At 35.2% G+C, this 26,198-nt stretch overlaps 3 protein-coding genes across 10 annotated transcripts in view; 1 reads left to right on the top strand and 2 right to left on the bottom strand.

Annotated features, from left to right (window-relative positions):
- Nucleotides 1-4,602, bottom strand: part of LOC111513245 (purine nucleoside phosphorylase) — a 49,917-nt gene extending 45,315 nt beyond the window's left edge. For both annotated transcript variants that reach the window (XM_074178805.1, XM_074178807.1), the window contains exon 1: nt 4,480-4,602. In XM_074178805.1, coding sequence (XP_074034906.1) covers nt 4,480-4,493 — 14 coding nt within the window. In that variant the 5' untranslated portion in view covers nt 4,494-4,602. The remainder of the gene's footprint in view (nt 1-4,479) is intronic.
- The window catches only part of LOC111509513 (beta-1-syntrophin), a 306,745-nt gene that overhangs the window by 4,102 nt on the left and 276,445 nt on the right, over nt 1-26,198 (top strand). The gene's annotated exons all lie outside the window — the stretch shown is intronic.
- LOC141483871 (anoctamin-4-like) lies at nt 8,828-15,761 on the bottom strand. 7 transcript variants are annotated; one of them, XR_012466342.1, is made up of 6 exons: nt 12,716-14,187; nt 12,499-12,602; nt 12,282-12,386; nt 11,992-12,194; nt 10,369-10,631; nt 8,828-9,243 (listed from the first exon to the last, which is right to left on the bottom strand). XR_012466342.1 is itself a non-coding variant. In XM_074178809.1 (6 exons), the coding sequence occupies exons 4-6, from the start codon at nt 14,303-14,305 to the stop codon at nt 9,125-9,127; spliced, it is 420 nt and encodes a 139-aa protein (XP_074034910.1). In that variant the 5' UTR covers nt 14,306-14,431; nt 14,509-14,623; nt 14,726-15,299; nt 15,523-15,761; the 3' UTR covers nt 8,828-9,124. The 7 variants fall into 7 exon arrangements, 2 of the variants coding, with proteins under 2 accessions (XP_074034910.1, XP_074034909.1); XM_074178809.1 differs by lacking the exons at nt 11,992-12,194; nt 12,282-12,386; nt 12,499-12,602; nt 12,716-14,187 and adding exons at nt 14,268-14,431; nt 14,509-14,623; nt 14,726-15,299; nt 15,523-15,761; XR_012466340.1 differs by having other exon boundaries at nt 12,282-12,602; nt 12,716-14,185.

Raw genomic sequence — 26,198 nt, 5'->3', positions numbered from 1 at the left:
ATTTTATATTTATGGATTCAAATTGCACCACTGGTACGCTGCTGAAACAGCCCAAAAAATCCACCAGGTATTTGGCAATGATACTGTTAATGAACGTACTGTTCGAGGTTGGTTTGCGAAATTTCATCTCAGTAACTTAAGCCTCGAAAATGAGCTCCAGAGTGGTCGACCTACACCTAAGTGCTGTGGGCCTACACCCAGAGTGGGTGTAGGCCCACAGCACTTAGGCCACATGTGAGCCATTGTACATCCTCCCGAGGAGTTGTCCTCCTAGGTCATCGTCCGTCCTGTCCTTTCCAGGAAGGTAGAACGGCACTGGGTAGGCCAAAACTCGCCGAGCACACACTCTATTTTTGACGATAATTCTAAACACTCGCATAGGACATGCCTGACAGTTTCATGTTCCTGTTCACACATCGGTTTGAAACCTATTGGAAAGATCAAAATTTCGAAAAGTGAGTGCTTCACGATTTCAACGATTTACAGAAATTGACCCGTTAGAAGGCTCTTTTTTGATTTTGCGCAACCAAAACGATCCTTTTTTGGATCGGATCGTCACGTGGAAAGTGGACCTTTTATATCAACAGGAGACGTTCGTGCAGTGGTTGGACATCGATAAGCCACACAGGCACTTTCTAGAGGCGAACACTCTCTAAAAAAGACCATGGTTGATAAAAACATGATAGTCAATACATAATATTGTTAAGTTTATCTTGGCAGAAGACTAAGAATATTTACAATTTGTCACCATGGTATTCCTGCAGGCTATATATTATAAGCTTTCATGAACAGTATACAGGGTGTGACTAAACATTTAAGGAGGTGATTCCTCATCGAAAAAAGATAGGATCTTTCCTATAAAGAAACTTCATTGGAGCATCCCTTGTTAAGATACAGCCCCTTGAAGGGGGTATATAACAATTTTTTTCACAAGCACTGAAAAAGTTACGATATTGAAATTAACCTGACGTTTTGTACTACCAAAAAGACACTTGGCCAGAAATTTATTTGGTTTACCCCATGGTTGTAAGGGGTGGAAAACGCAACCCCTTATTATTTGTTTACCATTTAAAAATGTATTTCCGATAGCCTGTTTCATTCTAAACAAAGAAAATATCTTGGATTTTTTGCCCAAAATAAACCAGTTCGCAGCAAAAAATTATTTTACGAACAACTAGAGAGATACATCGTCATAAATGCGAACTGGATTTATTGTTCTTTTGTAGTTAGTACCTGCATTAAACGATCAAAGGGTATTGAACAAAACTAATTTATCAATAACAAAACACACAACATGTAGAAATTATAGTAAATGTTCAATATGGCTACCTTCAGATATTACGCATGCGTCTAGACTTCGGCGCATTGAGCCACTTATTCGCTCAAATATTTCTGGAGTCTCTCTGATTACCCTGATGATGCGGTTTCTTAAGTCCTTTACCTCGCGAATAGGAGTACGATAAACAAAATGCTGTAAATGGCCCTAAATAGAGAAATCGAGAGGATTGAGATCCGGGGATCGAGCGGGCCAGTTCTGTGGTCCTCCTCGACATATCCACTGATTTGCATATGTTTCAGTTAAATGCTGACGTGCTACTTGACCAAAACATATCCCTTCTGACGACCAAAGGAACTTCCTCCAGCAGTACTGGATGCACTTCTCTTAAAAATTGAACGTATGCTTCACCATTCAATCGAGGAGGTAGAAAATGAGGCCCAATTAATTCATCCCCAATAACTCCGAGCCACACGTTAAGAGAAAACTGTTCTTGATGGTTAGTTTCGACAATAGCGTGAGGGTTTCTTGTCCGGAGAAAAACTACATTCGTCTGTGAATTCTATCGTCTTCAGAAAGTCACAATTTCTTCTAATCATTTCCAGCATCCAATTGCAAAATTCACGACGGTTCGGAAAGTCTCGCGGTAACACTGCCTGTACTCGTTGCAGATGGTAAGGATATAAGAGTTGTTCCTTTAAAATTCGAAATACCGTCATACGATCAACATTTAGCTGGAAAGCAGTCTTTCTAGTACTGGTAGTAGGTTTTTCTTCAATCAAATTAAGTACTGCTTCCTCAAGCTGTGGTGTTCGTACTTCTCGATGGCGACCACAATGCTGCGTTCTTTGGTCGAATGAACCATATTCTCGTAATCGTTGATGGAGTCGAGCAAATATTCTATGTGAAGGATGCTGCCATTGAGGATACATTTCAGCATATCTTCTAAAAGCTTCTAACCCATTCCTCTGCGACAGACCGTAAACGTAATGCATATCAGCCATTTCCTCATTCGTGTATGCCATTTTAATAACAAGTGAATTATTAAAGTAACAAATTAAGAACAGAACAACAACACACAATTAGTATTAATTAAATTTCGAAAATTCACAAACTGACAGCGTCATACCAATTCAATTGTCACTATCGCTAAAAGCGACCTACTAGATAGATTAGTTTCGTATTTTCGCATTTATGACGATGTATCTCTGTAGTTGTTCCTATAATAATTTTTTGCTGCGAACTGGTTTATTTAGGACGAACAACCCAAGAGATATTTTTTGTTTAGAATGAAACAGGCTATCGGAAATAAATTTTTAAATGGTAAACAAATAATAAGACAAAAAGTTACATTGGAAATATATTTTAGGGGTTGCGTTTTCCACCCCTTACTAGCATTTGGTAAACCAAATAAATTTCTGTCTTTTTGGTAGTACAAAACGTCAGGTGAAATTCAATATTATAACATTTTTAGTGCTTGTGAAAAAAATTGTTATACAAATTTTATGTACCCCTTTTAATGGGTTGTATCTCAACAAGGGATGCTCCAATGGAATTTCTTTATGTGAAAGATCGTATTATTTTTTCGATGAGGAATCACCTCCTCAAATGTTTTACACTTTTTAGTTACACCCTGTATTTTTGACCGACTCCCTGAAACGTCTCTGCTCTATTATATTCCTAACTACCTGTGGTAAATGGTTGAACATTTTTTTTCCCTTCGTACATGTGTACAGAGTGTTTGGTAAGAGTCCATATGGGTATTGGCAGATGGATATTATTACTACTGTTCTGTCTTGTGTTGTGGATTCTATGTGTATCTGGGGAATCAGTGTTATACTACTAATAATATGAATGGTAAGTAATCTTGAAAGTCGAAACTTGTGCGATGTAAGGACGAATAAGGTCTTTCAGCGTGTGATTCTGTCAAAACCACGGAGTTAACACTTAACACTGTCATATACGACATTAAGATTTTTCCAACTCCGTTATACAAAAAGCTGAAAAATATATTTGAAAAATGCTCCTGTTGAATGAAAGATAGACGTTTAATTTTTGGATTACCTGAAATATTTTGACAGGAACGTTTTCCAATTTGAAACACTGTATGAAATCTTCGTGGGTAACAGCTTTGACGACAAATTTTCATTTTTGTCATACAAAATAGTCGAGAAGGATTATTGATTTGGTCAATTCCGGGCATAAAAATTATCGATTGAGGTGTTTCTCGAATCATCGACTAGTGATTTATTTCATAGTTGATTTCAGAATCATTCATTGTAATTTCAAAAACTACACCTCACGATTTGATATCCACAACCTTTATTTGAAAATATATCAACATGTTTCGCTAAGACATTAGCTTTTTCAAGTGATTTATACATCAAGTTATACTTACATTAATATTTATATACTACAGGTAAACATAATTGAGAGTACCTCTAAGAAATTACTTGAACCTCTATCTAACGTACCTGTTCAATTATGAACACCTGAAGCATATTACCTCACATCTACATCGATAAAAATTCTTTCTGGGTTTTTAAGAAAACAAGTTCAATAATGGTGATCTATTTAAATCTAGTTGGTCATTCATTAGAATGTTTGGATTTTTAAGTTTAATAATTTCCATTGCTTCCAAATGATTCAGTTTCAAACCTTTATTTTCTATGTGCAAAATTTCGAACTCTTCGTTGAAGATATGTTTTTCTTCTAGAAGATGATTTGAATATGTTGAAATTGTTTGCTTATTTACACAGCTCGTATGATGTTCCTGGATTCGATTACTAAATGTCCTGCCAGTTTGACCAATATATACCTTAGGGCACGTTCCACACTTCAATTTATATACTCCTGATTTCTCGAATTTGGATGTTTTGTCTTTATTATTTTTAACTAACTTTCCCAACGTATTACTTGTTCTATATGCAATTTTAATATCTCGATTCCTCAAAAATGAAGCTACTTTTTCCGTTGGTTGTCCAAAATACGTTAAAGCTCTATAATTTTGATTATCTACCTTATCAATAGGAAAAACGTCTCGAATCGCTTTTGTGTAGACTTTCTTGGCAAGTATTTTGTTTATTAATTCGGCTTTAAACCCATTGTTAACCGCAATTTGCTTGATGATACTAAGTTCTTTATCGAAATTATCTATCATTGTATAGTTGTGCATACTGCCATATTACAAATCTTTCACATACCTGACCTCCGCCATTTTGCTGTGACAAACGAACTTGGACTGTTGCTTTGTTAAACGATATTGGCGAAAGTGCAGTTTGGATTATTAAAGATAAACGTGTTGAAAGGTATATTCTGATAAGATTGAAATGATATAAATACATCATAAAAAATTGCGTAATTGTCTCATATGCATTCAATTTTCTCATAAACTCAGGGCCGTATTTGATTTTCATTCTGAACTTCACAAGAAGCGATAGCTCAGTTTATACTGAAAGAAATAAAAGCAGTCGCTGGAATATAATGAGGTATTAGAAAAATTCTTTCGTCAATTTTCATTTCCTAGAAAACTGCACACCAAAATTTCAGATAGTGAAGTGATAGTGAAGTAAGAAAGACCATGAGTTATATAATACCCGTTTTTCCAATAAATAAGTATTTTCGAAAAGGAGATACAACCTAGAGGGGTGACGGAATTCAAACCTTGCTTATTCAATAAACAAGAGTCTCTACGGTCTACGGTAATCTGTTGCAAAACCAAACGTAGACATCGACTATGCAATGAGAAATAGCTTTCTGTCTTTCTTCAACAGCTTTCACAGCAAAGCCGCTAGATGAAATCATAATCATTTTCTGGATTAGTAGTCAAAGACCCGCGTTTTACCAGTCAAGTTAAAGGAAACAATTTTCTTCATCTCCTGAAAACTAGATTGGTGAAATGCGCGTCGAAAAGGGTATTGCATTTTTGGTGATTGGGAAAAGTATTAGTTTTTAGACAAGTATGAAGTAAAAGTTGAAGCTGTACTCAATGGAATCGCCATCGACATTCTGGGACCACTTTTCGCGACCACATTCAGTAACAAGTACCAGATAGAGATTAATAAACCTGTTTCTTTCATTTCCTGAAAACGAAAACTCAGTTGGCGAAACGCACATCGGGAAGAGTATTGCATTTCTGGAGATTTGGAAAAGTGCTTGTTTTTGGATCCGATTCGAATTGTGGCCCTGTTCCGAGTGTAACGCTTGGTAGGTACTCCGTGCCTGGCACGGTGTGAAATAGAGCTTCTGTCACCGTTTTAGCCTCTTAGTGTGGTTAGACTTCTCCTTCAGGCCATTTGAAGAAATAATCCATCACAACCATCAGGTACTTGCTACCGGATGCGGTGGCAGAAAGTGGTCTCAGAATGTCAATGGCATCACTTTGCTGCTGCAACTTTCACCTAGCATTGTCTTCGGACCATTCCTCGAAGGGCATAGGTCACAGCGCTTGATCCATCCCTCCATGGCTCGGCGACAATTAACCCAAGAGTACCACTCGTGCATTGGTCCTTCCATTCGACTTTTTTCATTTTCGACTGAGAAGGTCATCTCGAATGCATAAGGAGTCCCATTGAAGCTAGTAAACATTTCTTTGCTGGCTTTACCTGAAAATCTCTTGACATTCCAGCATCACTCCTTTGTCCTTTGTCGCGCTATGCCACCTCATCATGAAGGTAGTGTCACCCTCGGAAGCTGTTAATGACCGTACCACACCATGGTCAGGTGATTCCTCACATCCAGTTAGCGTAAAAACATAACTTCTCAACAGTTTCTGTCCGTATCTCTGGACGAGGACACTAAAAGGTTGCTTCAGCGGTAGGTTGGAGAGCTCATCATCCTATCTGGAAACATCCTATTTCGGATGTTTCCAGGGACTTACTGAGATAGCCTATAACGATATCTTCTTGTATTCCAGAGAGTACGGCGCTTACTTTATGTTGGGATGCTTTCCTATCGAGTATGAATAAACCCTCTTCATTTGGATGTGCCAGAACCAAGGTGCTAGTCAAATATCTCTTTAGGGCCTTGAATGCTTGCTGGCAGTCTGGTGACCAAACGAAGATGGTAATTTTCCGAAAGCCAATGATAGCTACAGAGTTTAAGGAAAATTCTTTCATCGTGCTTGCTCTTCGGTGTTGTCCATTCTTGCACTGCCTTGATTTTCTCTGGATCTGTTTCAACTACTTCTTTCAAGGACACAACATGTCCCTAGAAATTCACCTTTTAACATTCGTCCAAAGTTTTTCCGGTCACTATAATGTCATCAAGATTGACCAGGTATGTTTTCTAGCACTAACTCCATCAAACGTTCAAACGTTGCGGGTGCATTGCATAATCCAAAGGGTAGCCTTTTCCTAATCCTCAGGGTGAATGACCACCAGCCAGTATCGGTTTTCTAGATCTGATGTTGAGAACCATCTGCATTCAGCCAACAAATTCAAGGTGTCACTTATTCTAGGAAGTGACATCATTGAGCTTCCTGTAATCTACGTAAAATCTCGCCGATACATCTTTCTCAGTCACCAACACCACAGGTGACGACCAGGGGTTGATTGATTCTTCGATCACTGCTTCCTCCAATATATCTTTAACGATGGATGAAGCTTCGTCCTGCTTTGCGGAGAACAGTCGTTTCCGTGGTGACGTGGCTTGGTATCGCCGGAATCGATCCGATATTGAACTAAATCCGTTCGACAAATGATTCTGCCTATCACAAACATGTCGTTTTCTTCCTCTAGGAATAGGTGGCCTTTTTTCCCAAAACTGATTTCTTCATGGCGAACTTAATTGCTTTCTTTCTTCCTATGGAAGTGTTAACCACATTTATTGTCTAAACATAAAGCATTGTCAACCATGAAGCTTTTCTTTCCTAAAAACAAATTATTTTCCGCCTGATTTATGTGGTCATGATGGAAGGAAATATCATACTGAATATTACTTATCTCACTTTTCTCCTTGCCAAATGCGGAATTCACTTCAAAGTTCAGAGCACTTGAAACCTTATATAACGCATTTCGTATCGACTGAAAATATCTGAAGTTACATGAAACAGCCACTCTTGATATCATCTACCTTTCTCATATTTCGTGATATATTCTCTGGAGGATTTCATGAAATTTCCGCTGTACTGGGGTTCATTTCCATATTGTCTGAATGAGAATTCTCAATATCTTCACATTTTCAGAATTGGGATGAAGAATGATTATGCTTGACCCAGTTCACGAATACCGAGAAATATGTTTCCACTTTGAAATATATTCAAACCTAGTTTCAAACGTCAGAGAACAAAATAATAAGATATATTTTTCAGGAAATGTTAAACAGGTATGGGCTTGACTGACATTTTTGGTTATGCGAGATGCGTTTGAATGATTTTTTTATTTCCCTCACATGACATGCTGCAGGTTCAGGTGGAAACACCTTATCCTTCGACTTTGTAGATACGTGTGGCAGATACGCGACGGAAAAACAACAACTAACCCAGCTAATGCCACTAAGAAATTTGGACGAATCGTTCAAAAGTTATTACGATAACATTAACTCAACGCAACGTAGTACGCTATTACGCGTCACGTCTACTGTAAGACAAGGGACGATGCGCGGGGGTGGAGGGTCTAAGCAATGAAGCGCCATCGCCGAGAACGTGACCCGAACGCGGGCAGACGCGGAAGGGCAGACGTCGTTGACGATTGTGTTAGTTTTGCGAATTTATTTATAAGTAACATAATTCGATTCTTGAAGCTATTCATTACTTAATGCAGTTAGCATATTTCTTTTAGATATTGTGTTTTTAAACTAAAAATAAAAATTACCAGCTATTGCCCGCGTACAGCCGAAGCTACTGATCCTAGAATCTTAAAATTTGCAGGTAGGTTCTTTGTATAGCGTGAATGAGCATCAAGAAAGGGAATCAGGAACTTTCATTCCCAAGGGGTTCAAAGATTATATTGAATTTCGTCAGTTCTGAAGTTGGAAACCTGAAGTTTTGGGTTAATTAAAAATATTGTAACTATTTGTTTGAAGTGGTTTGTCACGAAACTTGATGTGACAAACCAAATTCGACGATTACTACTAGTAATCGATAAAGATGGGTTATAGTACCTAGGAATAATTTCTGTCAACCTTTCCAAGTACAGCAAACTTCATTAAGGCGGATTTCCACTAAACGGACTCGCTTGCGACTAGTTTTGTTTTCGAAAACAGTTACAAAAAAAACGTGTTTCAGTTTCTAAAACTGAATCGAATTCCAAACAGACCAAAACTAGCCTGAGTCTCGTGTTTTATTGTGAAATGTGTTCTGTCGTCTCCACTACACGAACACAGTGACGGCTCGTGCATTGGAGAACAGGGGAGGCTATAGTCATAAAGACTATATACACACAAATTTGGTTGAGGCCTTGTCAGCAACCAATCGACTGTATAGTCAGATTTTTTAATTTCGTCCAACTTATCCATAATAAATGGAAAAAAAAAACTTACCGAAAAGTGAAAACCTGAAAGCATCTTGAAATTGGAAGAAAACACATTAAAAATATTACCAAAAAGCACTGATATAATACCTGCCTGTTTTATACATGAACAAAAAATATTATCAAGAAACACTAAAACGATTTACCGAAATAGTTTTCAGTCCCGGTCCGTCCGATATAATTAAATCAAAAACAAACGCAGTCGTACACTAACGAAGACCAACTGGAGGATAGCCTCCTCTAACGCTATAATTTCTGCAACTGAAATTACAAATCGGGACGTAAGTATGTCACTGGCTGGATCGGTCTTGCGGAGCTTGTGTTTTTTAAAGCGGTCGGAGGCTTGGCTCCCTTGCAGCGTATCAACGTATGGCATTTATTATTTCGGATTGATGGTTTCTTCGTTATTCGTTCGTGGGCGGTGCGTTTGAAGTTTGTTGATGCAGGATATAGTGTGGTACGTACTACGTAGTGAGTGATAGTGTCTTGTGTCTTGTCCTTAAAAAAAACAGAATACAAATTACAAATATGTCATATCTGAATAGCTGCTTGTTGTCGCTGACTGTTTCCACATAGCGAACTCTGTTTACGAAAACACAGACAAAACACCGAAACCTTTTGATCCTTCCGCCTGCCGACGAGACATTTCTTTGTTGACAAAAAACTAGTCGCCCGAGACACAAAGTTTTCAAAATGTTTCTTATTTTGACAACTCAAATTTTTGTTCTGTGGAAATCGAAAGATTCACAATAATTGTTTATGTATTTTCATCAAGTATCAGCCAATTCCATTCACTAATGTCGACATAAAAGTCATAGGGTCAATACGCATATCCTTCCTTTTATTATCCTGTGTTTTTATGAAATTTCATCTTTCAACAACTAGTGCTGAATAAAGTTATATTGGTCTATTATTCTTGAAGAAAAAATAAAAGCGGTATGAAAATTCAGTTATCTTCGGGAAATGAAAGGTCATAACTTATTTCATCAACGTGTTTTCAGAAAACCTTTTAAAGGAATTTCTTGATAGTCTTTTCTAATGAAATGAACTCAATAACATTTTATTGGTTTTTAACAGCTTCTGGTTGTGAGTGAATAAAAAATGTAATGTAATGAACCTTCAATCTCCTACGAGAAAGACTTGCATGTGATTTGTGCTCATTACATTATACTTTGATAATCAAACGTGTCGTCTTTATTGATTCACTTGGATGTCGACTTTTTATGCATTCATGTTGATGGTAAGATGGATACTTTTCATTCACAGAATGAATAACTAGTAAAAAATATTACAGTGTTATATATTTGATTTAGTTATATAATACATAAAAGAAAGAAACTTCTACAGCTGATAACTCAACTCTGTATGTTTCAGTAACTAACAATAATCATGCCAGTTTCTAATCCTGATAATTATATCTGTTAGGGAGGCTGTCGTCTCCCTACGAACGACAAGTCTCAAAAGTCGAAACTTGTGCGAGCTAAGGAATAACGAGGGCTCACCTTTTAACGTGTGATTCCTGACACGTGTTGGACGATAGGAAGTGAAAATCGATATTGGATATTTGGCAGAGAACATAAATGATACTAAGAACAAGTTTGATGTTCTACTTGGTCTACTTACTCGATTTTTTCCTCCTAGCTCTCTCTGTCTCATGATGGATAATGGTCTCATTTGTTTTATATGCCTCCTTTCTGATTCTGTCATTCAGTTTTCTGCTCATATCCGGAATTATCCACTGAACTGCTGTCATCACAAAACTCACCAGATTCTGGTAGACAACTATGAATGCCAGACGAACTGCAAAGATGTGCCAATATATCAGAGGTCGTTTGTATTTCAGATGTGGATCAGGGTGATCAAATGAATTACGATATTCAGAATACCTGCAAGGTAGAAATGTATAAATATGTAATATTTAGTAATTTGTTTTCCAAACATAGTCATTCAATATAAAAAATTACTGTGCTGTGTCCGATGTACATGGTTGCAGTCATATGAGTCTCTGTATAACCAGGGAGATGCCAAAGGGGTTATGTCGTATGTCAGATTTTATATAATAATAATATCATTTATTGATGAAAAGAGAGAGAGAATGTATACAGCAAATACAATTTTTTTGCATAAATGATACCTACTCGATAAGTGAGCAAACACTTGTTTCGAGATAAAATTACCTTACTTAACTACATAAAAAGAAAAATATATTCATTCTGGTGTGAAATATCGGATAAGCTAGTCTTATATCAAGAATTTCAAGGTCACCATTTCGAGCATCTTTGAACTGACCTCAAGCTTATTACCTCCTATTATGTAGTTAAATGTCAATGTATTCAGGCAATTATTGAAAGTGCCACCATTTTGTAGTAGTTGAAGATATTGACATTATATTCTAGGGTTGTGAAGCATTTGCCAGGAGCTTCAAAAAGATGTATCGCAAGATACCCCTTTCTATTTAACTTCTTTCCCAGATGACGCCCAGTCGCCATCTTGAAAGTTCCATCTGTTGATTCCACTTCAAAATAAAGTATTCATGCATTAATTTCATTCTCCCAAATTTCAATTTTTTGAGTTGACTTGTTCAAAAAATAAAGGGGGGGGGGACACTAAAGAAAAGCACTGTATATCAGTTGCCACTTTCTTTCGTGCTCGATTTCGAAATTTTTCACAAATTTCACAACTCACTACTTTATTTTCTATGCTCTTCGTTATTATGTGAACTCATCAACATTTCAGTTCTCGAATTCGAAGGTACTACTAATTTGTGATCAACAAACAAAATATTGTCCACCACTGATATTGATTCCTGCATTCTCCAGTATGAACCAGCAAGTTCCTTGATCGATCTATCAAAAGCATTTGACACAGTTAACCACTCCATACTATTAACCACTCTGGAGAACATTGGAATAAGAGGGAACGCAATCAAATTATTGAAATCATATTTGACAGATCGGAAACAAATCGTGAGAATTCAAAATATAAAAAGTACTGAAAGGAAAATTGAATATGGAGTACCACAAGGAACGGTTTTAGGTCCAGTACTATTCTGTATATATGTGAACCAATTATTTTCTATAGGATCTTCAGGTGAAATAACTAGTTTTGCAGATGACACTGCGGTTTTCTACTCTGGGGAAACCTGGCTTGAGATCAAAGAACAAGCAGAAAAAGACCTGGAAATGATTAAAGATTGGTTTGATTACAAACAACTTTCCTTAAATTTTAACAAGAAATTTTTCTTACCTTTCTGTAATTATAAATCTTCCTTGCCACAATATCAATTCATAACTATTCAAAATACATTCAGAATATCTTCAACGACAAATATAAAATACTTAGGAGTTTTAATAGATTCTCATTTGAGATGGAACTTCCATATAAATTATTTGGTGAAAAAATTAAGAACTATTCTTTATAAGTTCCGCCAACTTAACAACAGATTGGATCTGAAACAAAAAAAATAGTTTATTATAGTCTGGTACAGTCATTTGACATACTGCCTAATAGGATGGGGAGGAGTATCCAAAACTTACCTGTATCCATTAAACGTAATACAGAGGAAATTCTTAAAACTAATGTTGAACAAGTCTCTCCGCTATAGTAGTGACAAGTTGTATGAGGAATCTGGGATGTTCGACCTAAGACAATTATTTTATAAGACACTTGTGCTAAATCAATTCAAGGAAAAGAGAAAACTAAGTCGGCCGAGCCATGAGTATATCACACGTCACAAAAATAAATATATTATACCATATGCATCCAAGAATGTAGGTCAGAGGTCCTATAATTTTCTGGGACCAACTGTATTCAACTCCCTACCAGATAGCATACATTCCCTAGAATCATGTTCACATCTGAAAAAAGCGGTCGATAAATTAATTAGAAGCCAACCTCGTGAGACAATTGGTCAAATATTTGATGATGCTATTTGAAATGTTCTATTCAAATAAAAAAAATAATTACTCACCGTTACGCTCTCGCAAGACAATTTCCAACTTGTAAGAAATTTTATTTACACCTCCCATGTGATCTATTTCATCCTTACACGTGTCCAATTGTTTTGTGATCAGAATGATTTTACTTATACATGTGATTCATTTTATATATAAGAGTCTCGGATGTTCTTATGATTGTTATAATGGTTATTTTAATCTATTTTATTTATACCACATATGATTAATTTTATATCTACTTACACGTCTACAAAGTTTTTGAATGTTCTGTATATATTTATTTCACCCTTTTGTTAACCTTATACTCATTATTAATTTTAGTATCTGAAGTTATAAAAATTTATTTACACCACGCACAAGCAACACCTGTTGCTTCTGTGGGTTTCCCAATGTTTATTTGCAAAATGCATAGCCTTATTATGGTTGCTGTTTTTCTTTTGTGTAAATAAACGATGATGATGATGATGATATCTATGATGTGGCCAACTATTTTTGTAATGAAATAATATCTGTTACAGAACAGGATCTCCATTGGTCTGCTCTCGAAAATTCAGTTTTTTTCTGTAAATTTTTGCTATTTAAATTTTTGGCAATAGAATGTACGATAGTTTGAAGTTCAGGGTCATACCTTACTGGATCCTTCAGATAATACGTGTGATTGATGACTTGTTTATTTTGTGGTAATTCATGATCACTTTAATGAAAAGAATGAAAACACTTTTGTCTAATTACCCCTAGTTGATTTTATTTATACGACCGGTTTCGGGTTCAACCCCATTATGAAGTGTAAGAGTTTTAGATAATCAATAGAGATGCATATTTCAATAATTTTAGCATCACTTTCTTTAACCTACTTGTGACACTACCAAACTTCTTTCTCACGAATAGTTTCGACAGGGTTGTGGCTTATTTCAATTGTTATTTCTTTTACATCACATATTACAGTATTGAATTTCCCACAAAACATAAATTTTCGTTTAAAATAGCTGTTCTTGAGCAGTAGTTACCTTTGTAAGTGACAATTTTATAAATTTCATCTAAATCACTAACGATACTGGCAATATTTCATGCGTTAATGTTGAAGAAAAGCTGATTACTTTTCAGAGAATGAATAATGTTTTTTTCAGCGTTTCAGTACTGTTTTTTACAAACAAACTAAATATGACAAATGATGAATTTCGCACAAAACATCTCTACATTTCGTTAAAAATATATGTTTTTCAGCCGTTGTTACTTTTGTTAGTGACAATTTTACAAATGCTATCTAAGTCACTAAGGATGTATTCTGATATTTATTAAACTTTTCAAACACATTATCTATGCAAATATTTGTTTTCTCTTATACTACACTTGATACTGAACAAAGTTAATCAAATATTCAAAACCTTATCAATGTAAATATTATGATGAAATTTTCTAATGACTTAGTAATAATAGTACAGGACCTTATTGAGGTTGTTTCGGCTGAAAGACTGAAGGTAGTATGTCAGGTCGATAATTTGAAGATCGCCAAATGTAGTGAAGAAAAAAATCATGTGAGGTATGCTGTGATTTCAATTTTCATACCAATGGTGAATCCCTCTTCTGCTGGATTTGATCGACATTTCATGAACTACAGTTGATGAACTCCTTATCAACTCCGAAATTGGTAAAATACAGGAACATTTCCAACTTCTTCCTCAAAAAATATTTAGCAGCGCTAATTTGTGAAAAAAACAAATTAGTGTGACCTGAAATGAAATTGAATTATTGGAAGGGTTGAATAATGAACGAAAAATCAGTCACAGCTGAGACTTCGAGTCATAACCTTAGTCCTCGCAGACAACGCACATATTGCTGATGATGACTACCAGCTCAGACTAAGTTCTTTTCAATCGTGATTCCGGTCGCAAAAGCTTTTGTTCTTGTGATGAATAAAATATCTATAAAATGCAGATGATGAAATGAAATAACAATGATAACTATTAAACCACTTCAAGACGTTTCGATTTTAGAATCCGCAATCGTTTTCGATTGTTAATTACCTGAAAGATATTTTTCCCCTTCTCTTTCCAATTTTCTGATTCAGTGCTACGTGTTTCCAGATTGGGGGTTTTCATACGTTGCATATTTACGCACAAGCGTGACTGAATACGTCGTTGTTTAACATCTTTGCAGCTTCTTAATTCAAACATGTATTCCTTCCTATCTGTGCTATGTAGGTGAGTCCAAACGCGTTCCATTATTCTCAATATGTTGTTTTCTGGGTGTTGCTCTCGTGCTCGCCAATATGGACTTCCAGCGGTCTATTGGTTTTACCGATGTAGCACTTGCGGCATTAACTTTGTATCCGGTGAATGCAATTGGATTGGATTGGATACGTTTGGTGACATAGTTGCTGATACGGATCCCAATCAGTTTTCACTGATAGATTATTGTACTTTGACCCTATCCTTCTTATTCTCTCTAACAGGTTTCTGAAGTAAAGAAAGGATAGCACCAATTGTGATGACTATTCTTCCTCATGATGCTCTTGTTCTCTACTACAGAAGGTCTGCTCCTCCAGATTTCTCAAGTAACTATTCTCTCCTGATTCGACATAGTCAGCACCTGAATAAACTATCAATTGATTAATGACTTCTCTCCTGATAATGATAACAATAAATCTTTATTTTTCAGTTAAAAAGCCTAAATGTATGATTAAATTCCAGCAGTAACTGACAAAAACGTCAAAATTAATATAGACATGAATTTAAATGATATGAACAAAGTCATAAATTATTAATATAAAAGAAGTAAAATATATAATTATATAGAAATATAAAAAGTTCATAGAACCTACCGACTTAAATAAAAAAGACACAACAGGAACATATTAGAAAAAGGTTAAAAGTGTCATAGTATGAATGACAACTGTCAGTTGAAAAACAACAGCACAAATATAACATTTAAATTGTCAACAAGAAAACATCTTCATAAAATATAGTATTATGTCAAAAATTCACTAATACTGTAACAGTTCTTCTCAATAAGAAATGCTTTAAGTCTGGATTTAAAAATATTAATATTTGGAGATGTTTGAATAGAGAATCGAGGTGATTATTAAAAACTTTGCATCCCAATTATAAGTGACTTTTTGGTATAGGTTAATTCTATGCACGCCAGGCAAAAGAAGATTTCTGGATTCAGTGTCATATCGATGATCTGTTCTATTGAAGAATTTATCTTTATGTTTGTGTACATATATACACAGTTCATTCAGATACAAGCATGTCAAAGTTAAGATCTTCGACATAGTCAGCGCCTGAATAAGCTATCAATTGATGTCTAAATGACTTCTCTTTTGGTAAACTGGTTGTGGCTGTATCCTTAATTCAGATAATGTCCCGTGTGCATTGGTTTACGGTAAACAGATGTTTCCTACATGTTATCGGTACTTTCATCATGACTAGAAACAGTATTTCCTTGTGGACCCTATTCCATTGTGCACGTTGAGGAAGATGGTGCTACACAAAGGTGTCCAGTTCCATATCTTCATCCTTCTAGACTATGTAACTCTCCTCAACATATCTCAACCAGACTCAGGATTTCTTGAGGGCTTCTTCTAACCAGCGTTTTGAACCATTGCAAGTAGATATTGGCTATAACTAAAGAAAGTGGCGATCCCAATGGTTGTACCTAGTTTTGCGCGCTCCACAACTGAAACTTCTCACCTCACAAACCACAAGAGGAGACTAAATCATCTGTTGGTAACAAATAAGACAGATGGGTATCCGCGGCTAAGCTAAACAGTGGAGACGGGAGTGGGTTAACGAACTTAGCAAATTTCAAATAGATCTTAATGGGCGCCAGGTAAATTTAATCCTCCAGATACCCTAAGTAACTTACAATATCAATAACTTACCAATTAATATTGGAAATAAAAGATAAAGATCCCCGATATGATTTATTCAGTAAACCTAACTCACATGGATTAATCGACAACGCTTCTAAGATAACAATGCGATATTCACACTACTACGCGATGTTCAAATGTCAATACAAGAGCGCGGTGTATATAATCACGAATTCAATCAGCCATAAATTACGGTAGTAACGACGCTTTAAAGAAACTACAATATGTCAAGTAAAACTACCACGAAAATTGGGTAGGTGTGGGCGAAATCGTAAATACTACTATGGAATACTCGTTTGTGTCGCGTGAGCTCAGGCGTAGGCGCATCGGTGTCAACAAGCAATCGCGAAAGGAAGAAAATACCTCAATTTCCGTTTCACAAATGAATCACTATATCAATCAGGTATCAATAAACAAACACTATATTAATAAACGATAAACAAACACTATATCAAACAGGTATCAATGAACAGAAGGGCAAACAATTATTTAAATAACTCAATATTACACAAATATTCAAATAAATCAATTATAACTTGCGTGCTCCTTTTGGGCCACCCAGTATATGGTGTTAGGCTACCCCGTAGTTCGACGGAGATGGATCACCCTGTAGTACGGTGGAGATGGATCACCCTGTAGCACTACCAAGATAGATCACCCTGTAGGACACAACAAGATGGACCAGTAATGGATCACCAAATAGGACCCCAAAGGTAGCTGAACACCTCCAAGTCCGGAGAGTTTGTCAACAAGGTGTTCTACACCCCAGAAAAAAAACCCTACGAAAGGAAATTCTCAATCAGAATCAGATAAAACTAAAGTGAGATTCAACCCCATTCAATAGGGACTAGTTGACTAATCGATACCCCTGGTATATTGGATATAACCATATAACCCGTAAGAATCATACAAATTGAATGAGTGTTGAAACCTCTCTTCAATACTAATATTCAATTGAATTACAACGATGAAATAAAAAATTACTGAAATAATTAAAAACACATTGAAATCTTACCCTGGCCAAGGGGTTTTCTATACGTTTTCTTCGTGTGCGGTGCTCTGCACGGAAGTCCTACTGGGACTTGATGAGTGACTAAGGGCCTTCTGTTTCTTATGAATCTAGGGACGAGAAACGAAGGTTGTAGAATTGAAGAGATGATATCATAGCTAAGACCACATGAGAGATGCGATAGTAATTCAGACATACCTGATTTCGGAAATCCTTCCACCTGGCACAATGAGTTCGGTAACCACCGCAAATCCTCAAAAGAGTTTAAGTTTTAGACTGCAAATATCCACACCAAAATGACCAACCAGTCTTCCAGTATACAATCCTGACTTGTAGAAATAATCCCAGTGAAGGATGGCACAAATACAACCATATATACCCTACAAATCAGTCTGATGGTACACTGAACTCTCAACCAAGCTCAACGAAGGTCACCCCCGAAATCCAAGGGACTGCCACATCTGACATCTATCTAGTTGTTGCCACAGTGGTTCCAATCTACGCTACAAGCACTAAGGGGGCGCTGTGCACAACATCATAAATCTATCAATTGCTCCACAGTCACTCGAGACAACATCAACAAGTCCATGACCCATCAAAACTCCTTCTCAAAGCAATGCAACCCTAAAACAACCCTTGAGTAACCGAGTAATTTGAGTAACCGATCAATCCCTCACCTGTGAACGACTATAGAAATAGTTCGGTGTAGGTCGTTGGAACGACGCTACGAAAGTTCGGCAGATGTCAACCAACAGCTGTCTCTTAACCTTGTTATTGAATGTTTACAAAAATATTGACTCCAACCTATTTTCAACTATTTACCGATCCTTATTCATGCAATGGAATAGAAACATATAAGGTAAGTCGCCACATCTTTCCCATTCAGTACGAATATTTTAACATTCATATTATGCAGAATATTTACCGAAAATATCAAACAGTATTTAGAAACCCAGAGTTAACTAATATTGTTTTTCATGCGATATGGCTCTAATATGTAGTAATCGTTCTGGAAGTGATGAATAACAATCTATGCAACAAATATTCTTGGAAAGGTATAGAGAATAAGGTAGACAACATCTGAAAAATGATAGGTGAAGTAAACTGAGAAAAAAACAATAACAACTATTTCAACCTATCGAGGAATTTCGGATCTACAACGTCGATTGGCAATAGGAGAATGCGTAAGTACTGGTCACGGCAGTTAGTCAGGGAGCATACATATATTCTTGTACATTTCAGGTATGGTTTCCTATGGAACGGAAGATTCCCATTACTATGATGTTAAATGAATAAAATCAACTTGTAACTGAATAAAGATCTTAAAAGACAAGGTAGTGTTTTGAAAGGTCACATAGGAGCAGTTTCGATCTAGTGCTAAATTGAAACGTAACAAACTAGTACTTCCGTAGTGTTTTCACGACTGAATCTATAGCTAACCACGTTTTGGCTTATAGGCTCTCAGCGTCTTCGGATGGATTTTTTCTGTATATTTCGATATTGGGATGTTGGGATTTGTTGGGAAAAAATACTGTTGAATCCAAGGTTTGGCTTGATGAACAGTATTCTAACTAGTCACCGGGAAAATCAACACTGATTTGCTGAAATTGAAGGAGGTGAATATTAGGATCGAAAGCTCAATTCGAAGTGGGTGTCGCGCGTGCTCACAATCGACCAAAAACAACAAACGAATTGATGATTCTGAGTAGTGTTTGAAGCTGTTCTACCATGAAAAACACGACTTTATGCGTGATATGTAACAATGGATGAAAGATGGCTTCATTATTTCACAACAGAATCAAAAGGACCATCATACGAGTGAACTGCACGTGGTAAACCGGCTCAAAAGTGTGCAAAGACACAACAGTCGGCTGGCAAGGTTATGGTATCACTATTTTGGCATGCGCATGGTATAATAGCCATCGATTATCTGGAAAAGAGTAAAACCATCAACAACGACTATTACATAGCGTTATTGAAGCATTTGAAGAAAGAAATCGCGGAAAAACTGGCCACATTTGAAGAAAAGGAAAGTGCACTATGATACAAATCATGAATTGGGTTTTCGCATCCCTCGTATTCTCCAGATCTAGCCCCAGCGACTTTTTCCTGTTTTCTGAGATCTCAAGAGAAAGCTCGCTGGAAAGAAATTTAGCGCCGATGAAGAGCCTATTTTGAGGCTACCGATAAATCGTGCTATAATAATAGTAGTGAAAAATTGTAAGACCGCTATAGTCGTTGTATCGCTTTCGAAGGCAACTATTCCAAATATTAAAATCAAATTTTATCAAAAACGTTTTTTTCTATGTTAGCCTTCGAACTCTTCTGTCCAACTTATATAATCTATAACTTCGAAAGGAGATGCATTAGAAACGTGATTTTTTTTGGTACTATTTTGATATACTCATAGACGTCTTTCAGAAAAAAACCACCAGTGCCGTTCATATTCAGCTCACACAAGCTTCGATTTTTGATGGTTGACTTTTCTTGAGGAACGACAGCTGATTTACTGAAGAAAAACATCTTGAACCCAGTTTTATTTCTCAAACAAAACTATTTTTCAATAGAAATATATCAAATCTGAAGAAGTGAACTTTAAATGTCCAAGCCCGTCTCGGATTTACCTACACAGTAGGCTGAATGGACTGACGCCTATCAGAAAACAACTACTTCACTGGCTAATACCACGAATAGCGTTGGATTATATCCGACAGGCGTCAGTGCAGGAATCTTCACAGACAATTTTCCTGCATATGCAATTGGCAATACAACTGAAAGAGTCGACCTTCAATTTTGGAACGGGCACACTTGCAGACCAGTTTCGGGCTCCTTAGCCACTCGTCAGTGCAAGATCTAAAGTCAATGATTCTCAATCAGGATCATACGTATCTTACCAGAGGAAGAAACAAATTTGTCCAACCGATAATGAGCAAGTCAGTAGGCCAGAAAAGTCATCAATTTTTGGGTCCAAGGGCTTTCAACACTCTTCCTGATGAAATAAAAATTCAACAATCAATATCAAAATTCAAAAGAGAGTTGAAAACATATGTATATCAGAGGAACCGGAAAGCGATCCACCAAATAATTGAAAAAAATTGAAAAATAACATCTTACAGCAAAATTAGTACACAAATATATAGAATATTTTCTAAGTACCCCGGTTTCATTCGTTCTGTTCGACTGTTGATTCTTTTGTAAAAGTTTCAGTTTGGATCTAATTACACCTTCTCCATCAAATTTGATTATTAAAAACATATTAATAGATATTTCAATACATTTTATTTCATGATTGAGATATTTCAATGTCATTGTGAAAATGTAATATTTCAATTATTATTATCATTTATGTGTTATTTTTAATGTTATTATCTGTCATATTTATGTGATCACGCACAAGTCACTTCTGTGACTTTTGTGATATTGTCTGTTTGTTCAACTAAATTCTCTATCAAATGTATATAATGATATATCTGTGAATAAACATTATTATTATTATTATTATTAGATTTGTTTACTGCATGTTTTCAAGCATAGTCCACTGACTAATAAGAAAGAAATATATCATGTATGAATGTGTTTCTTGACTATGAATATGAGCGCCTTGAAATGGAAGACTAGTTCAGAGAGAGGTTTCAGATACGATAAAAGTGAACAAGTGAAATAATTTAAATAATATGGATGTCTAATTGAATGAGAATTGAGTTGTATTTTGAGTTGGGGAAAATTTGTTGCATATCACTTATTATTACAAAAAACACATGCAGAACTAACACAGGATCATATTAATCATTATGTCTTCTGAATGACGTTAGTGTATAATGGTTTTAGTTCTCCCGTAACAAAAAAAGGAACTCTAATGAGGACGTTATATTCCAAATTTCAAAAATCCTAACTCTCAAGTCCAATAACTTGGATCAGCGGAAATTTTCAGTCTCATTCGATTCTTATTAGAGTTGACGTTAATTCAAATAGACATCATTTCATTCTCAAATCGATATTTCGATAACTTTACGGGTTATATAACTTGTGAAATTGGATTTTGAAAGTGAGTTGGATGTGGCAGATTTCAAAGTAGGCCTTTATTTTCAGTTTGGATACCAGAAGAGCGAAAGAGAATTTCTGCAAAAATTACTTATATGAAATATTTCTGAATATAAGTTTTCTCCTCAAATTACTTTTTTCTTGGAAATAACATGAGCTGATTGATTTTCACTAATGTAATTAGTGAAAACGTATTCTTCGAAGTGAATCATACAGAACTCGTTTGCCTTCGAACTGAATCCTTGATTAATAATACAGTACGGCCAATCACAACCGAAATAGAGTTTTTCAAATTTCGATTGAAATTGAAAATTGTGTTCAATTGCTAATTTACTAATTAGTTTAACTACGATTTCTAAAGATCACCTCATATTTAAATCATTTCTTCAGGAAATTTTCTAAAATTAATGCATAAATAAATTAGTATAGTCGTGAAACAGTGTACAATTATGTATCCAAAAAGGATAATGACAACATCATTGTACGAAATATTGACATGTACAACATGTGTTGTAGACATTTACACATATTGTATACGAATTGTGGTACAAAGGTACACATGTTGTACATGCGCTGTTGTACACATGTTGTAAAATATGTGTTGTACATGTTGTAGAAGGATAATGACAGATTGGAAATTTTATCTTTGATTTTGACCAAGGATTTCTAAAGATCACCTCATATTTATAAAATTTCTTCACGAACTTTTATGACATGAAGAATGAATGAAAAAGTATAGTCGTGAAACAGTGTACAGTCATGTAATCAACAAGGATAATGACAACATTATTTACAACATGTTGTAATGTACAACATGACATGTGCATCTTGTACAACATGTATTGTGCACATGGACACATCTTGTATATGGGTTGTTGCATACTTGTTGTACATGTTGTGAAAGGATAATGACACATCATTGGAAACCCTATTTTTGATTTTGACAAGGCAAGGTTTGGCAAGGATTTCTGAAGTGACCTTCAGAAATCCTTGCCAAACAAAGATTGAACAAAAAAAAAATAAAAACTAATCAATAGAGTTTATTCTATGATTTTCACTATGAGGGTTTTACAAAAACCGCGACACGTGTTTCGATATACAATAGCTTCTTCAAGCATAACTGAGAGTTACTTCTAAATCACAACTATAACCTAGTACCTATTCGTCTACCTGAGTAATAAATCTACCTGAAAAAATATAACTGAAAAAGTCAGGTATCAATACATTTTTCGAAAGTCTACCTGTAAATATACCTAACTATTATTGCCTGCGTATGAACAGATTCAATAATTTAATTTAATTTAATTTTAAATATAATCATATTATACAAAAGCACTGTAACAATAGGATTCTCAAAATCAATATACAAGTTTTATACAATTTATACAATTGAAAATGATAACAATACAATAAATATGATAAATATGATATGATATACACACACACACACACACACACACACATATATATATATATATATATATATATATATATATATATATATATATATATATATATATATATATATATGAGACTTGTCGAAACGTTGCGAAATTCATTCCCACCGAGGATGACAATACACCACACGGAATAAACCCGAAGAATCATTTCATCATATTCCTGTCCGTGAAAACCTTCGATCTAACATTTCAATATACAGGTACCAAATTCAGGTAATAACCAACGGTATATATGTAACAGAATCATTATACCCACATAGTAAGAAGTCATCTGAGTATGGTCAGATGATTTCCGAACACTTAACAAAACTCGCCAGAGGATGACAAATGAGACTTTGTCGAAACGTTGCGAAATTCATTCCCACCGAGGATGACAATACACCACACGGAATAAACCCGAAGAATCATTTCATCATATATATATATATATATATATATATATATATATATATATATATATGTATATATACATACACTTTTACACTATACACTATACACTATACACTATACACTATACACTATATATACATACACTTTTACCATACATTTTTACTAGGAAATATACTATACATTTTATAGTTCAGCAAGTTAATCGAGGATTTGGTAATGTAATTTCTGATTACATTACTGAGTTTGGCACCTAAGTGATTGAACACTTGTATTGTGCAACTCTATTATACATATATGCGGATTTCAAATAAGTCTTGTAACAAAATGGCTTAGGAATAATATTAAAACATAATGAAAACTTCATAAGCGTATGTCAGCAAAGAAGTGTAAATGTTGCATTAATTTATTTATTCAGTATTTTTAGAAAGGTGTAATAATTATGAAAATATATTTTTTTGATAGAACACTGAATTTCTTGAATTTTTTTTTCTTTTATACTGGATGGAAGAAGGTTGAATGCTACAGGTAAAGTATATATTAAACATCTATGAACAATATTTTTGTTGCAGTTGGGAATTCTTAAGTGATGGTTTGTAGTACTTCTGGTTGTATAGTTATGAGAAGGATGGTTCTGATATTGCTTGTATTTGTAGGCATATATACATAGGCTATGAAAATATAGAGATCTTATGTCACCAACGTCTTCATTATAAAGTAGTGTTGTCTGATAACGTTTTGTTTTCCTATATATTATTTTTAATATATAATTTTGAATGACATTTAGTTTTTGTAGAGCATTTTTGTACATTCCTCCCCATACTAAAATACCATAACGAAAGAGTGATTCGGCCAGTGATTTGTAAATTAATAAGAGGAGATTTTTAGAGAGGATATCTCGTAGTTGATAAAATTTATATATAAGCTTCCTCACTTTATTTGTTAGATAGTCAATATGGTTACTCCATTTTAAGTTTTTACCTATTATAACCCCTAAGTACTTGATTTCTTTCAACACTGTGATTACCTCCTTGATGTTCTTAATTTTTATACTACTGAAGGAGGGTCTATTAACATCTGTTGTTGAGAATGCAATATAGTGTGTTTTCTTGACATTCAGGGATAATTGGTACTCATCCAACCAGTTTTTGGCAATTTCCATATCTCTTTGCAGAAAATCTTTTGTCTCAGTCCATGTATTGCCATTAAACATCATGACGGTATCATCCGCATACGGTATTACTTTTGCATTTGTTGATGAAGATAAGAATGCGTTGATATATGTTAAAAAGAGAATAGGTCCAAGTACTGTGCCCTGAGGTACTCCTATTTTTATCGTTCTTGTATCACTTAAGGTGTCATTCAGTTTAACTATTTCTGTTCTATCTGAGAGATAACTGCGAAAGACATTCAATACTGTCAATACTGTCAATAATGGCGAATTATTCAATTCAGTTTGATCGTTCATAAGATGGTGAGAATTTTTGAATTTGTTTATTTCCATACTCTCCAACAGGTTAAGTTTCAAATCTTTCTTCTGGAAATGGAAAGGTTTGTATTCATGTCCCTTTGAGATTAGATGACTGGCATATGTGGATTTTACTTTTCCGTTCTGAAAACTATATTTGGGTTCCTTTATGCGGGTTTTGAACGTTCTTCCAGTTTGACCTATATAAAACATCGGACATGACCCACACGATAATTTATACACTCCTGATTTTTCTGAAACTGAACTTTCATCTTTGTTATTTTTAATGTGCACGCCCAAGTTGTCGTTGGTTTTGAAAGCAGTATTTACACCATTGCTGTGCAGAAAATCTGAAATATTTGTAGTAGGTTGGCCTAAGTAGATTAAGGATCTATAACTTTTATCCTCTTCTCTTCGAATTGGGTAAACTTCCTTCAACGCTTGACTGTATAACTTCTTTGATAATAAAGAATGTATCAGTTCTTTATTGAAATTCGCTTCTGCCAAGGGTACATTTATCAGTCTGTGGATCATACTGTTGAAAGCTGCTACCTTTTGCTGATATGGGTGAGTGGACGAATTATGAATGATAATATCTGTATGTGCCGGTTTACGATAAATTGAAAAATCATGTTTGTTGTTAACTTTTGCTATTGTCAAATCCAGAAAATGTTTGAGTGGGTTTCCCATTATGAGACCTTTGCAAGATGAGTAAAACTTGTCATTGAATTGGAAGTAATTCTGTGACAAACATACCGTAAGCAAATCTAATATTTCATTTTTCACTATTGTATTGATAGAGTTTTGTCCAATAGATTCTCCATCAAAATAATCGTTCCATTCGTAGGGATACTGGGAAACAGATTCTTTACATCGAATGAAATCAATTTGGCATTATCCGGGAGAGTAATATCTTGAACTGAATTTTGACTTGAAATAGGTGTGGTTTTGAATAATTTCAATGAGTTTTTCGGATATTTTAACTGAAAGAGCTGTGACGAAAGAAACTACCGGTCTTATCGGGTAGTTATCTTTGTGTAATTTAACCAATGAATACAATTTCGGTGGTTGTGGGTTCATGACTAACGATCGGAATTTTTCCTTTTCACCCATGACACAATGAATATTTTTAAAAGTTTCCTTGGCTTTTTTCTGATATAAATGGGTGGGGTCGTTTCTGAGACTATCGTACATGCCAGCATTTAGAAAGTCTAAAGTCTTCTCCACGTATTCTTCTTTGTTCATGGCTATGACCGTT

Source organism: Leptinotarsa decemlineata, unplaced genomic scaffold (genome assembly GCF_025532065.1).
Source record: "Leptinotarsa decemlineata unplaced genomic scaffold, Ldec_3_MD MMD2_tig00004307_RagTag_RagTag, whole genome shotgun sequence".
In the NCBI taxonomy this organism is placed as follows: Eukaryota; Metazoa; Arthropoda; class Insecta; order Coleoptera; family Chrysomelidae; genus Leptinotarsa; species Leptinotarsa decemlineata.
The sequence above is the reverse complement of the archived record's forward strand: the minus strand, read 5'-3'. Positions and strand labels throughout refer to the sequence as shown.

Excerpts from the sequence above, each read along its gene's own strand:
- LOC141483871 (XM_074178809.1), bottom strand. The coding sequence starts at position 14,305 with ATGTCGATCAAATCCAGCAGAAGAGGGATTCACCATTG. Across the intron at positions 10,632-14,267 it reads AGAAGAGGGATTCACCATTG|GTATTCTGAATATCGTAATT; the intron begins GTATGAAAATTG and ends TCTACCTTGCAG. Across the intron at positions 9,244-10,368 it reads AGCTAGGAGGAAAAAATCGA|GACAAGACACAAGACACTAT; the intron begins GTAAGTAGACCA and ends GTTTTTTTTAAG.